At 36.3% G+C, this 14,822-nt stretch overlaps 1 protein-coding gene across 1 annotated transcript in view; it reads left to right on the forward strand.

Annotated features, from left to right (window-relative positions):
- LOC132701991 (disintegrin and metalloproteinase domain-containing protein 10) overlaps positions 1–14,822 on the forward strand; it is a 94,540-nt gene that overhangs the window by 46,921 nt on the left and 32,797 nt on the right. Inside the window, exons 4-5 of the mRNA XM_060670373.1 lie at positions 4,523–5,101; positions 12,856–12,996. Coding sequence (XP_060526356.1) covers positions 4,523–5,101; positions 12,856–12,996 — 720 coding nt within the window. The remainder of the gene's footprint in view (positions 1–4,522; positions 5,102–12,855; positions 12,997–14,822) is intronic.

The following is a 14,822-nucleotide window of genomic DNA, read 5'->3' on the forward strand; positions in this document are numbered from 1 at the left end:
TGTTTCAGTGTGTAGCATAATTAGAATCTAGATTATTGTTTTTAAACGCACTTTTATGTTAGTTAATGCGTTTGTCCAATATCAATTTTAGGACAAGATCCGCCTATCAACCTGCAGACACTTGATTCTTTATTGTTTTTTGAAAAATTTTCTTATTGTGTTGTTAGTGCTAAACAATTGATGAAACAATTGTCATGTAAAAATGTATAATTTCGTGAAAATCTGAACTTATAGTTCTTATTTCTTTTGATAAATGGATTTTCAAGTAAACGCCACCTCAGTTCAATAATTGTAATTATGACCTATATGCTGATGACACTAAAATTTACTTTTAAGTTTGAGACTAAAATTAACACTGATTTAAAGAACTCTTACTAAATTGCATCCGATCATGTACTGCAGTTAAATCCAACTAAATCGTCGGTGTTGGTTATTTAATTCTTTTCGGTTTAACAATATCAACCCCAAAACTTTTAAAAACCGGTATAAAAAATATATTCTTGGAACCCAATAATATTTCTTATTTTTGCGTTTCATTTGACTGTAAATTTCAATAAGCATTGAGCGCTTTTACAAAAATAAGTATTAAACATATATTTACGAAAATGCACTTAACTGTGTTGTAAAATACTTTTTTAAAATTTTGTTGCGCAGGGGCGATCCATTATAATGTTTTTTTAGAAAAAATACGTTTAATGCAACAGTTGTAGGATCTGATGTGTAGATTTAGTAGTTTGTTTATATATGGGATACGCCAAAGTATGTCAACGTTATATATTTTTAAATTGTAAATTATTTCATAAAATAAAAGATCTGTTTATGCTGATTTGAAATATTTCGTAACACGTTATAGTTATTTTCTACATTAAGGCCGGAATTGGTCATAAATAAAATTGTCACTTGTGTAGTTGGCTGTGCGTTGTGATGGTATCACACCACCTGTGACAGTTGACAGGTAATACAAATATAAAGAACAGTAATATATTAATTAGTTGTAGTATAATTTATCTTAATTTTCGTATTAAACTTTTTTTTGAAAATGTAAAATAAAAAAGTTATGGATCACTCGTTACAAAACTCAAAACTGCGTAATTTAAAATTGTCCTTATTTTTTTCTGTGTTGGCGATTCTTAGTTGTTTTGGTCATTTTTAGGTGCCATATGGGCGATTTTTGTGTATGTGTAAGAGCGCACAAAGCCGATAAGAAAACCAAAGCCGTGATTTCGAAAAGTTCGATTTATTTCGCCCGTCCGGCCGAAAAAACAATCGAAGTAATTAAAACCGACAACGAAAATAATGCATATTCATCGACATCCCGCGGTAGCGGGGGCGGGGGTCGCCCTCTCTCCATCGACGTTTTCGTCGGGATACGATTTTCCGCCGAAGTCCACTCGGATTTAATTATTTTAATTACCGCGGATTTTCCGGACTGCGGAAATTGAAAAGTTTTCCGGTTAAACGTCGAACGGCGTCTCCGATGCTCTCCCTCCTCTTTCCTCCATAAATATTTATTTTACTTGGTTTTAGTTCCCGTCCTACGGAGAAAAACATCGAAAACGTTGTATACTTCGACCAGAAATATATTGCTTTTACATCCGACCGCGTGATTAACTTTGCCTACTGTTTATTACTCCAAAGCCGCAGACCCTTACCTTACCGATAGCCATTCCAGGACCGTCCTAGGAATTTATCTACCTACGCTAACAAGCGGGATATCAGTATCAGTCACTTAAAAAGTCGTCACTATCGCTACTGTCGTCACCTATTTTGGTGATCAACTCCGCCACTAATCGTTCTCGATAAATATTTTCTTCTTTTATTACTCTTTCTTCACAGTTAGACCAACTTTGTACTGATATTTCTTTTTTTGGTGCAGTGTTATTTCTATAAAACTATAAATAGAATTTTTCGAAAGTATCTGCGCTCGTATAAAAATTTTATATCTCGGTAACGGTAAGTCCTATGGGATCGCCGTTGGTACAGAAATGATCACCGTCGAAAAAAAATTTGTTTTTTCTGTCCGTTCTCCATTCTCCGTTCTCGTCTTTTGGATTTTCCTGAATAACTTTCGAACCGTTGGAGCTACAAAATTGAAATTTGCCTCCTGTTTAACCCTCCACGAGGCACATAAGCGTAAAAGAAATGGCTGCGATCTGACGCCGGTATCCATCTTTTGATCGCAATTTTCGACTGTTTTTTGGATCTTACTATGAAACACGATAAGTGTCTGAAATTTGAAGCAATCGACTTCATATTTGGCACATCTATGCAGCTTTGCCTCGTGACGCCACCTATTGACAATGGGGGGGGGGGCTGAGGAGTCGGGAAGTATTCTAAAAAAATAAAAAATCGCGTGTGCAAGGGTTTGCAAAAAACATTATTTTTCAAAAACTATTTACGAGACCAAAAAAATTCTTTAACCAGAAGAAGCAGAAGATGCGGCTCTATAAACTTTTATTCTTGACAATTTTTCAAAAATATACAGGGTGCGCCGCAAATTCAAAAAAACTGAAAAATGGGTCCCCCTACTATTGGTTATAACTGAAAGACTATGATTCAGATCTCACTTTCTTTTATATTGTGATATAACCCGCATAGGCGGCAAAAACTTTTATATTTATGGTTTTCACCTATTGTACAGGGTGTTCCCGATATTCCGTGCTAAATGAAAAATGTGTGTGTCCTAAATCTGCACATTTAAGCGGTAGAAATTGGGCGCAATCCAATTTTGAAAATTTTTTTTTGGAAATTTGAGCTTCCGAAAGAATGTTTTCCTCCATAATCGTTCATCCGATTGGCAAGATTCTTTTATCGGCAGACGCAGAAGATTCACTGCAATAACATTTATTTCGGGCATTTTTTCGATTATATACAGGATTTTCAAATTATAGGTGAAAATCTGAAAGACTTAGAAAATTGTTTTTTTCAAATATGGCTAATTGGTTCAAACGTTGTCATAGGCCGCATGAAGACCTACAATTTTTGTATTTGCAGTTTTCGTCTATCACATACGCTGCTCAGGATATTTGAAAAAATCCATATTGAAATCGTTATTTCGGGCACTGTCAAGACGCGATGACGTCATTGATTATTACGGCGCACTGCATGGTTTCAGAAAAAACTTATTTTCTCGAAAACTATTTACTATTTTCCAAAAATTCTTGAACCAGGAAACGTGAAAAATGGTTGTATCATATACAGGGTGTGTCGTTTATGGGCAAAAATCTAAAATATCCTAAAAATTTCCGTTTCTCTGGGTAAATTATTGGCAATAAATGAAAAACCGTTAAAGATGGGATAATTTTATTTGAACATTATCGTAAAGCGTGTCGTGAGAGAGTTTCATTCGACAACGCTGTTATTTGTGCAAATTTTAATATTTACCGATGTTTGCTGCAACTTTGAAGTTCGACGAGATGTGAAGGACATTTTATACAGGGTGCATGCACAATTAAATTACATCGATTTTCCGAAAATGCCGTAGGGCTTCTCAGGAGCACCATAGAAAAACAATGCGTCCCTTTACCACACGAAACCGCGAACCTCTTTAATTTTATAATAAAAAGCTGCTTCGCGCTACGCGCTACGAACTTGCCTCGCCCAGTGACGATTTTTCGAAAGCAATTTTGTTATATGCCCTGTCAACTCAGACTAAATCATCTCAATCGGGTTAAATATACAATGATACGAGGGTAATCTCAAAGTGTTTTATTTTTATTAGTTCCAGAAGTTGTTTTTTCGAGTAGCTCTCTTCAAAATGTAAATCATTTTGGTACAGAAATTCTTTAATTTCTTCTTTATTTGAAGAAGTATTTGAAGTTTTTCTAATTTTTTCTGAATGATACAAAGGCATTATCCAACACAATAACAGTGTTTTTCGATAGTTTTGGCAACAGTTTATTTTGAACTTAGTCCTCAAATATTTCCGTATGTTTTCATGGTAATCCACATTTGTCTGTTTGACGTTTTTAGCAGACAACAATAAGACATCATCCACTAAACCATTTTCAGATCCAGCACGAAGAATTATTATGCGTTTTCCATGTTTTTCATCCTATTTCCCGATCGAGTAAAAGCAGTGCCTTTTAAGAAAGGTTAAGATTTTTTTTTATTACTTAGAACTTTTACATTGTTTGGGTTTTTTTTTACTTTTGGTATATTTGGTCATGGTAAGAGGAGTTTGAACTGAAGCTGTCTATGTTTTTGTGTATTTCTGTATTTGTGTATTTCTTTGTAATTGATACTAAATATACAGACAAGGAAGAGGCATAATTTCCAACTTCTTAAAAATTGGTCGACAGTGCTCCAGATAACCTGCACCGGCAATCAAACGAACAACTTTCTTTTGCTTTTGTTACGTTTCAAAGAATTTCAAGTTTCTTCAAATATTCGTTACAGACAATTTCAGGCAAGACATAATAAACATCTGTTGGGACGGGTTAAGGCACTGTAAAATATTTAAAACATCAAAGCAAAAAAACGCCCTATATTTTTGGTCGTATTATAAAAATTTTGGTTTCAGACGACGACGAAGCCATCGTCCACGGTATCATCACTGCCGACGGGCTGTTCGAGGGCACGGTGACGACTCCCTCGGAGGAATACCACATAGAACCGATTAGCAGGTACCTGGGGCTCAACCTAGATACCGAGCCTAGATTCCATTCCATAATATACAAAGCGTCGGACGTGGATGATCCGAGAGAGGGCGCGCCATGCGCGTCGCACCGTTTACACGAGCGGCGCGTCACAGAGAACCGCGTCAAAAGGTGGCTGCTCCAGGCGGAGGCGAAGCTGCCCTACGACGAAGACATCGGGCCGTTTCCGAACCGCACACGGAGGCCGATCATCACGACGTTCGACATCAACCAGCAGCAGATCGACGAGGAGCTCGAGATCGGAAACCGGACGATTGTGGACGCTTCCGCCTTGGTGTTCAAGAACATCTACAAGAGGGCGACCGTCGACCCCAAGAAAACCACCTGCATGCTCTACCTGCAGGCGGACCACCAGTTCTTTCAGAAGTACGGCACCGAGGAGGCTTGTATTGAGGTGATGACGCGGCACGTCCAGCGGGTCAACGCGATTTACAGGAACACCGGTGAGTGCTTCTTCGGGGATATTTGAACTACCACAAGTCTCGCGACGATGTCAGATGGTACTTAATATATGGTTGTCGTCAACATTTCTGACTAAGGTGACATTTTCAACTTGGTGTAGTGTAGTATTTTGCAAAACTAACTGATTAGCTTGTGGCAGTTTTGGTCAGATTTGTTAAGTTTTTGTTTATTTCCAACACCGTAAATAACTAAACATTAAAACAAATGTCCTACAAAAACTTTAGTAACTGCATGTTGCATTCAATATTCATTACTGATAGGAACTGACGACAGTTGTCTAGTATAAATAGAAAACGAGGAAATACAAACCAAAACTAACCAAAAGGTAGCTTCTCCTGATTAGCTTCTGGCAGTTTTGGTCAGATTTCATTAGTTTTTGTTTATTTCCAACACCGTAAATAACTAAACATTAAAACAAATGTCCTAACTGTTTATGTTGGATTCAATATTCATGCCTTAAACAGCTGAACTGATGACAGTTGTAAGTTATTTTAAGTGGTGTGATTGTTTTTCGTCCACATTTCTGACTGAGGTGCCAATTTCATCTTGGAGTTCTAGTATAAGTAGAAAAAAGGAGCAAATACATACCAAAACTCACCAAAAGGTACCTTCTCCTGACTAGTTTTGGTCAGATTTCATTAGTTTGTGTTTATTTCCAACACCATAAATAACTGAATATTAAAACAAATGTCCTCAAAAACTTTCCTGTTTATGTTCGATTCACTATTCATGACTAAAACCGCTGAACTGACGACAGTTGTAAATTATTTTAAGTGAAGTGATTGTTTTTCGTCCACGTTTCTGACTGAGGTGCCAATTTCAGCTTGGTGTTCTAGTATAGGTAGAAAAGGAGCAAATACATACCAAAACTAACCAAGAGGTAGCTTCTCTTGACTAGCTTGTGGCAGTTTTGGTCAGATTTGATTAGTTTTTGTTTATTTCCAACACCGTAAATAACTAAACATTCAAACAAATGTCCTAACTGTTTATGTTGGATTCAGTGTTCATGCCTAAAACAGCTGAACTGACGACAGTTGTAAGTTATTTTAAGTGAAGTGATTGTTTTTCGTCCACATTTCTGACTGAGGTGCCAATTTTTTGTATTTGTATTGACGTACTTTCAAGTTGTTTTTCAAGTTTCTTTAATAGATTGACCACGAGCGCGTGAAAATCGTACCAGAAGCCAGTCGCCCATTCCAATCCAATCCCAAATTGTTTTGCGATTATATTTAAAAATAAAAATATATTTTTCACGAAAAATTGCACATACTACCGTACACGTACTGTGGATATACAGCGTTATAAAATTGAGTTTGTTTCCGAAATTAAATATTTAGGGGTGATCTTGGATCCACAATTATGCTTTAGTAATCATGTTGAATATCTAGCCGGTATCGCGGTTTTTATCGCAGTAGACTAGGATATTAGAATAATAGTATAATTTTTCCTCATTTTTCATATGTTTGTTCATTGCTTATATCTTGTACAAAAGAAGATTTAAATAAGTTACAGTTACAACAAAATAGGGTTATGAGAATCATCCTGAACTGTGATAGATATACTCCTGTCGGGCAGTTCATTAGAAGAGCAAGTTTAATGTTGGTTTATGAAATTGCGCACGATCAGCAACCAGGCTATCTTAAATTATGGTTGGAAAAAAGGTCAAACTTTTATCAATATAATATATGTTCCAATCAGCACTTCAATGTTTCTATGGTAAAAACAACAAATTTACAGAAAACTCTATTCTACGATGGTGTTTGTAATTTTAATGAAATGCCGGATAATATTAAGGGCGCGCCTTGCCCAAGAGTGTTCAAGAAAAGACTTACGGGGTATTTGCGAAGTTTATAGTTTTGTTTATGCAAATTTTACTTGCTTATGTAAATAGCCAAGTGCTAAAATAAATAAAATAAATAAATTGTCGACAAATCGAACTTGCTGACGTTTCGCTACACGGATCGTGCAAGATTACATTACAGTTTTCGAGTTATGGAGTGGCCAACATGCAGTCCCGACTTCAATCCGATCGAACATTTATGGGATGAGTTAAAATGGAGAATTCGAGCTAGACTTCGTGCCCCAAGGGTGGCTTAACATTCCACAAGAAACAATAGCGAACTTGATTTATACATATATCTATACTTAATCGAGTAAGAGATGTTATTAGGACAAGGGGGTCATACCCATTATTAAAAAAATATATATATAAAAATTATATTTAAAACCAAAAAGGCCGAAATAAACTTTAATAAATTTAAAATCGAATTAAATCATACTAAATTGTCTCTCAAACAACATTTTTTTTATCTGATCTGTAGTTTCTAAAAAGAAAAAGATATTGAATTTAAAAGTCGATATTTGGTTCCTCTGAAGTAAATATTTGTGGAGATTTTGGTGTCGAATCCCGGACTATCTGAGACGCTGGCGGCGCGGCGCCAAAGTAAACGTAATCCCGATTAGAATTTCCTTGAAATAAAACGATTGTATTGTCGTCGCGCGATGAAGCTCCTTGGTCGGGGGATTTGAGTGGTTCGACTGGATTGTGCGCGGACTTTCGGTCTTCGAGAGGGAGCCGGCCAGGCTTTCAATTAATTTACTCCATTGTTCGGGGACCGGGGGGATTCGAGCCACATTATTGGCGGAAATCGATGAAGAAGTTATTTATCATTGTTTATTTATTATTTATTTTATCGATTTACACACTAAAGTAAATACATCGAGTACAAGATACATCTGCTTAACTAAATGATCTACAAGAAAGAGCAAGGTTAGGGTAATACTAATACTAAAACATGAGCTGAAATGAAATCAAAGCGGATGAAGCAGAGTTGATTAAGCTGTCGCACGAACACTTTTTGAATGCAAAAAAGCCCAGATCACTAAAGTGGTGTACGTGGGTACCATCATCAAACGAACGAATGTTGAAGAACTCAAAATGCGAGATGGCTTTTAACAAGTGAACAATAATATAAGATTGTTCGGAAAGTCATTTCGTTTTTTCCCGTCAGAGGACTTAATTACGTTTTTTCGAAACCAACTTCACACTTAAGCCGCATAACCATTATATGTCTTGAGAGCTGATATTGCAAGGCTTGTGTGTGAAAAAGTTCTATTAATTCTACGCAGTAGTTTTTGGTTGGTGCCCTTTTAAATATGGAGAGCAATAAGCATTTTTTACTTTTTTACTTCAGAAAAGGTAAAAATGCTGTCCAAGCGAGAAAAAAATTGACGGATGTGTATGGAGAAGGCGTGTTAACAGTACGCCAGTGCCAGAACTGGTTTGCAAAATTTCGATCCGGCAATTTTGATGTCGAAGATGCACCACGGTCTGGAAGGCCGGTCGAAGCTGACAAAGATGCGATAAAGGCATTAGTTGATGCAAATCGGCGAATAACCACACGAGAGATCGGTGAGAGATTAAATTTGTCGAATTCGACTGTTTATGGCTATTTGAAAGGCATGGGCTTAACCTCGAAGCTCGATGTGTGGGTGCCCCATGTCCTTACAGAGCGAAATTTGTGTCGTCGCGTTGACGTGTGTGATTGGCTCCTCAAACGTCAAGAAAATGATCCATTTTTGAAGCGGATTATTACTGGGGACGAAAAATGGGTTGTATACAACAATGTTAAACGCAAGAGGTCATGGAGCAGAAAAGATGAACCGGCTCAAAGCGTGTCAAAAGCCAACATTCACCAAAAAAAGGTGATGCTCTCCGTTTGGTGGGATGTCAAAGGAATCGTTTTTTTTGAGCTTTTGCGGGACAATACAACGATTAATTCAGAAGTTTATTGTCATCAACTGGACAAATTGAATGATTCACTTAAAGAGAAGAGGCCCGAATTAATCAACAGGAAGGGTGTAGTGTTCCACCAGGATAATGCGAGACCTCACACAAGTTTGGTCACTCGCCAAAAACTTTTACAGCTTGAATGGGACGTACTGCAACATCCACCATATTCTCCAGACTGGCGCCTTCCGACTACTATTTGTTCCGGTCCCTGCAAAATTTTTTGGATGGCAAAACCTTTACCTCAAATGAAGATGTCAAAAACCACCTGAACCAGTTTTTTGCCAGCAAGGACCAAAACTTTTATGAGAGGGGAATTATGTTACTGCCAGAAAGATGGCAAAAGGTGTTGGACCAGAATGGCCAATATATAATTTAATAAAATATTTATTCATTATACGAAAACTGTCTTTCATGTTCCCCAAAAAAAACGAAATGACTTTCCGAACAACCCAATAGTATATTATGCAACAAGTGACTTAAAAAGTTTACCGAACGTGTTGCATACTATACTTTTTCTACGACCGTTAGTTTTTGGTTACATTTTCGCCAAACAACAAACGTCAAAATTCAAACCGTGTACGGTAAAATCTTCGAAACAATCCGATTGCTCCCGGAAATGTCCGAAGTGTCTCGGATCCGTGGGAAACGAAACTGATGTGGTAAAGTGACGCCCTGCCGCACGCTAGATCAGTGTGTAATTAGGTATTTTACAGACGGGAGTAAAAAAAAAGTTGCGCACTCGTACAATCTATGTTTTACCAGTAAGGTGCTTCGCAGTTGGGACCAAGCAGCAGGTTTATCACGAAGAATGCATGTGTAATCATTCTCATCAGAATGAAATTTTTCACATTGGTTTTCTCTCTCGCCTTGTAAATAGGAACCACAAGAACAAATGTTTGTTTTTAGGAATTCTTAAAAATAGTATATGAGGGTGACATGAAAAGTTTCCGACCTCACCCACTAGTTACTAAAAGCTGGTTATCGTAGTTGTGGACCTCTTGATAGCTACTTACGATAGTTTCAGCTATTTTGGACTGGTTTGTTTGAGTGAGTCGATGTGAATGTTTTTGTGAAAAAGGGAAAAAATTGAGTGTGAAACTGTTAAAACATTTGTTCTTGAAAGGCAATACGCCTACCCCAATTAAAGTTGAGTCGGACTCTGTGTATGGGGACTCTACACCGTCATTTACCGCAGTGAAATTTTGGGTGGCTGAATTTAGACATTGATAACGGTTCGGGACGTCCAAAAACTGTAACTACCGATGATAATATTGCTAAAGAAAGAGATGACGACTGTTTTTTGGGATAGTCGTCAATTACCTTCAGAAAGGAAAAACAATTTGAGGACAGAAAAGAAAACCACAAATTACCGATCGAACCGCTCGACCATCCGCCCTACTCACCAGATTTAGCCTCAAGCGGCTACTTTTCGTTCCCTCGATGTGGAAACTGCGCTCGGAGGACAATAAGAAGAAGGAAAATAAAAAAGATAGAAAAAATGTTTTGTATCGTGGTTAGGTCGAAAATTTTTCAAGTGGCCCTCGTATAAGTGCCTGGTCAACACAAAAGAACCACTGCCAAGTACGATGAAGATGGTCAGGTCCGACCTATTTTGAATTATCGGACTATTAAGATTTCAAATATTGTAATAGAATAACTGTCATCATTAGTATTAGTCAAACAATTTTGCCGTCTCTGTTTCAACATGATCGAAATACAACTATGGTATGTATGGTCTGTTCATAGATATAAGAAAGTGACCAATTGCTTTTAAATGGGATTATCGAAAGGTGGTCATTAAAATAGAATGCAACAAGATTATTACCTAAAGTTTCGGAATTTAAATTCAGGTAAAGTTGTGGTTCGTAATAGAAAATAATTTTATGCCTACCTGTCTTTAATATTCTTTGGTTTGGTATACTACTTGGTTTAAGTTTATTAGTAATGATTCTTATTTCGTGTGTAATACAGCGTGTGTTGAATCGTATGCGAATTATGCAAAATATGTGCGAGTCTTGTGTATCTCTGGAGATGCTCACGCCCAAATGTAGAAAACACTATTCTATTGAGACTAAGGAAGTTATAAGCAATGTTTATATGACTCTCATTGAACGTGGTGCCAGCAAGCAAGCATCTTTAGAAGAAACGGACACATTAACGAAAATTCCAACATCAACTGTATAGAAAATTGTGAATAATCCCTTTTCAGCGAGGAAAAAAAGAAGCGACGCTGATGTGATCAAGATATAATACGGCGTAAAATTTACCATTTAAACAAGGAACAAAGCGTGCCTACATTAGATATCTTAATTAGGAGGCTTGAAAAAGATGAAATCGGTGTTAAATGTGGCAGAACTACCTTATGGAAGTGTATTCAACACATGAGTTTTAGATTTAAAAAAAATGACAAAAGGCAAGTTTTAATGGAATCTTTTAGAATTCGGAAATGGCAACTGGAATATCTAGAAAAAATTAGGATTTACAAAGAACAACAAAGGCCAATTATTTACTTGGATGAAAGCTGGTTCGACACTTACGATACCCTGGAAAAGGGTTCGGTTGGCTCAGCTGATAAGTGTAAAACAAACGCGCCATCAAAAAGAGGTAAAAGAATAACTATTTTGCATGCTTGCTCTAAAGATGGTTGGATTCCAAATGGACTTTCTCTGTCTGCGAAAAATATTAAAGATTCTTCTCTGGATTACCACGAAGACGCCACCGCTGATTTATTTGAAGGTTGGTTTAAAAACAAACTAGTTCCAAACATTCCTCCTAATAGCGTAATTGTAATGGACAATGCAAGTTATCACAGTAGACGGTTGACTAAGACCGCTTCCTCATGTGACACAAAAGCAACAATCCAAAACTACATGTATAATAACGACATTTATTTTCACGAAGATTATACCAAGAAGCAATTAATTGAGGTTCTACAAAGCTTGAACCTACAAAAGGAATACGTCTGTGATAATTATGCAAAAAATCTAGGGCATAGAGTTTTAAGGCCTTACCACTGTATATTTAATTCCACTGAACATGTTTTGCACCAACTGAAATCTGCCATTCGTCGTAACAATGTTTTTCCCCTTGTTAACTCCAATGTCCTCAAACTTATAGAAACCGAAATTTTTAACATCTCTCCACAAAGTTGGGCAAATTGTGTTAAACATATAGGAAAAGCAGAACAATCGTATATCGATATTGCAAATAATATAGAACAAACAATAATTAGAACAGGTGATGATGTAATTTTGTTTTATATTTAAACATAAATACATACATAAATAAATAAATATTGTTTAGTATCTTTCCTAACAACACCCCAAATAATTAAATTCTAAGTACGGGACCGGTTCGGCCATATCTTATTCTTACATCTTGCCCGGGTCTTTCCTTAATTCGTATCAGTTAGTCACTTTCTTATATCTATGATTAGAACAAACTATCATATTATCATTTCGAATTGATAAAATTCCAAAAGTGCTTTCAATCGCTGAGTGAAGATATCTCAGTATTACGCACATAATTTCTGCAGCGTAGTTTGAAGTTCAGCGCTGTACTTTTCGATCGTTGAAATATTTAAAACTTCTTAGCAAGATTTCACCTTAATAAAACTACCGGTCTCCGCGCCGTGCCTATTTAAATGAAGCCAATGTTGCACCATTGCCTTAATGGAATGTCTAGGCCTAAACGGTCCATTGGATTTCCGCGCCGCTGACGGAAACTATGAAAATTCCCGGTTCTTATTACGCTCGGAGGCGGCAGCGGGATTTATGGCCGGCTAGGGGGAGGGGCAATTTCGGAAACGTCACTCAATTTATCACCGCGGGCTTCTCGGGGCCTTCCATTTACTTACTTTAAAGCCAGTAAGAGAGCGTCGGAATTAGATTCTTATTTGTCCCGGAACTGTTTAATTTTTCACGCTCTATAACCGCTTTTCAGATTTCAACCAAGACGGCAAACGGGACAACATCACCTTCATGGTGAAACGCATAAAGGTGCACACCGTCGAAGCCCTGAAGGACCCCCTCTACCGGTTCCCCAACAACTACGGCGTGGAGAAGTTCCTCGAGCTGTTTTCAGGTAATAACAGATATTAACGTCGTTGAACTGAGGTGGCTTTTACTTTAATGAAAATCCATTTAACAGAATAAATAAGAACTAAAAGTTCAGATTTTCAAGAAATTATATATATTTACATGGCAATTGTTTCGAAAACACCGTGTCTTTATCAAACGTAATATTTACAAACTACCTGCTACTATATATACCGAAAAATGACAATAAAACCTTAATTAAGGTTGTTGTGAGAATTTAAGTTTAATAATGGAGAGGTATTTAAATCTAGTTGATCGTTAAGCAATACATTTGAATGTCTCATTTTGTTAATCTCCATGGCTTCCAATAAATTTAATTTTCTACTTTTTGTGGCTTTATGTAAAATATCAAAATTGTCGTAAAAAATGTGTTTTTCTGTTTTGAAGTGTGTAGCACTATTGTTTTTAAAATTTCTTTTATGTTCGTTAATGCGTTTCTTGAATGATCCACCTGGTGTCCAATATAAATTTTAGGACATGATCCGCATTTCAACCTGTAGACACCTGATTTTTTTAGATTTTGGACATTTCATTTTATTGTTTTTTAAAAAATTTCCTATCGTGTTGTTAGTTCTGGAAGCTATTTTCAAACCACATTTTGAAAAATATTTTGAAACTTTCACTGGGTTCTCCTATGTAATTGTTTTAAATTGTTCGTGTTCTGTATTAGATTTCGGATGAATAGAGTTTACTGCTGTCTGGATTTGTTTTTTATTTATAATTTTATCGATAATGCACGGATTGTAGCCGTTGTTCAGTGCAATTTGTTTAATGATATTAACTTTGTTGTAATTTTCTGTTGAGAGTGGCATATTAAGAAGTCTGTGTATAAAAGGGTGAAATGCAGCCATTTTGTGTGCATAAGGGTGATTTGAGCTGTTATGTATGACTGTGTCCGTATGTGAAGGTTTATGGTAAATGGAAAAATCTAATTTGTTTTGCGTTTTCGTAATAGTTAAGTCTAAAAAGTTAATAGAGTCATCCTGTTCAATCTCGATAGTGAATTTCCGTTCCAACAAAGCAAGCGAAGACGTCATCCACGTATCTATACCACCATAGAAAAGTTTTACTTAAAGGATGTTCTTGTATGATAGTTTCCTAATTATCGACAAATTCTCTTCTAATTAAGGACTAAGTGGGTTTCCCATAATCAAACTTTCCTTAGAGATGTAAATCTGCCCATTAAATTCAAAATAATATTGGTCTAAAGAAACTTTTAAGCAATCTAATAAATCTTGTTTCATCAATGGGCTAACCTGTTTCCAAGTTAGGGTAAAATCTACTAAATTTATCACATCCATAGGTGGCATACTGAGAAATAAGTTTTGTGCATCGAAATACAATAGTGTTGCCTTAGAAGGGATTTTGATATTTTTAATTTTTATTGCAAATTTTGGTTTAAAATCTGTATGCAACTTTAAAATGTTTACTAATTTTGTTGAGAGTTTAACTGCTGGAGCCGTTACGTAACACACGACTGGTCTAATGGGTATATCTTGTTTATGTAATTTAAATAAAGAATTTAATTTCAGTGGTTGTGGATTCATAATTGTTAATGAATACCTGTCTTTGTCGCTAAATAGTGTGGACTTAGTAATTATTTCCTTGACTTGTCTTTGATATAACTCGGTAGGATCGTGTTTGATACATTGGAAAAGTTCTGGTTTGTTTTTGAAATATATTCTGGGAGATCTACACGTATAAATAGTAGCAGGTAGTTTGTAAATAATACATTTGATAAAGACACGGTGTTGTCGAAACAATTGTCATGTGAATATATATAATTTCGTGAAAATTTGAACTTTTAGTTCA

The sequence above is a fragment of the Cylas formicarius genome, unplaced genomic scaffold (genome assembly GCF_029955315.1).
Source record: "Cylas formicarius isolate icCylForm1 unplaced genomic scaffold, icCylForm1.1 PGA_scaffold_5__7_contigs__length_24384050, whole genome shotgun sequence".
Taxonomy (NCBI): Eukaryota; Metazoa; Arthropoda; class Insecta; order Coleoptera; family Brentidae; genus Cylas; species Cylas formicarius.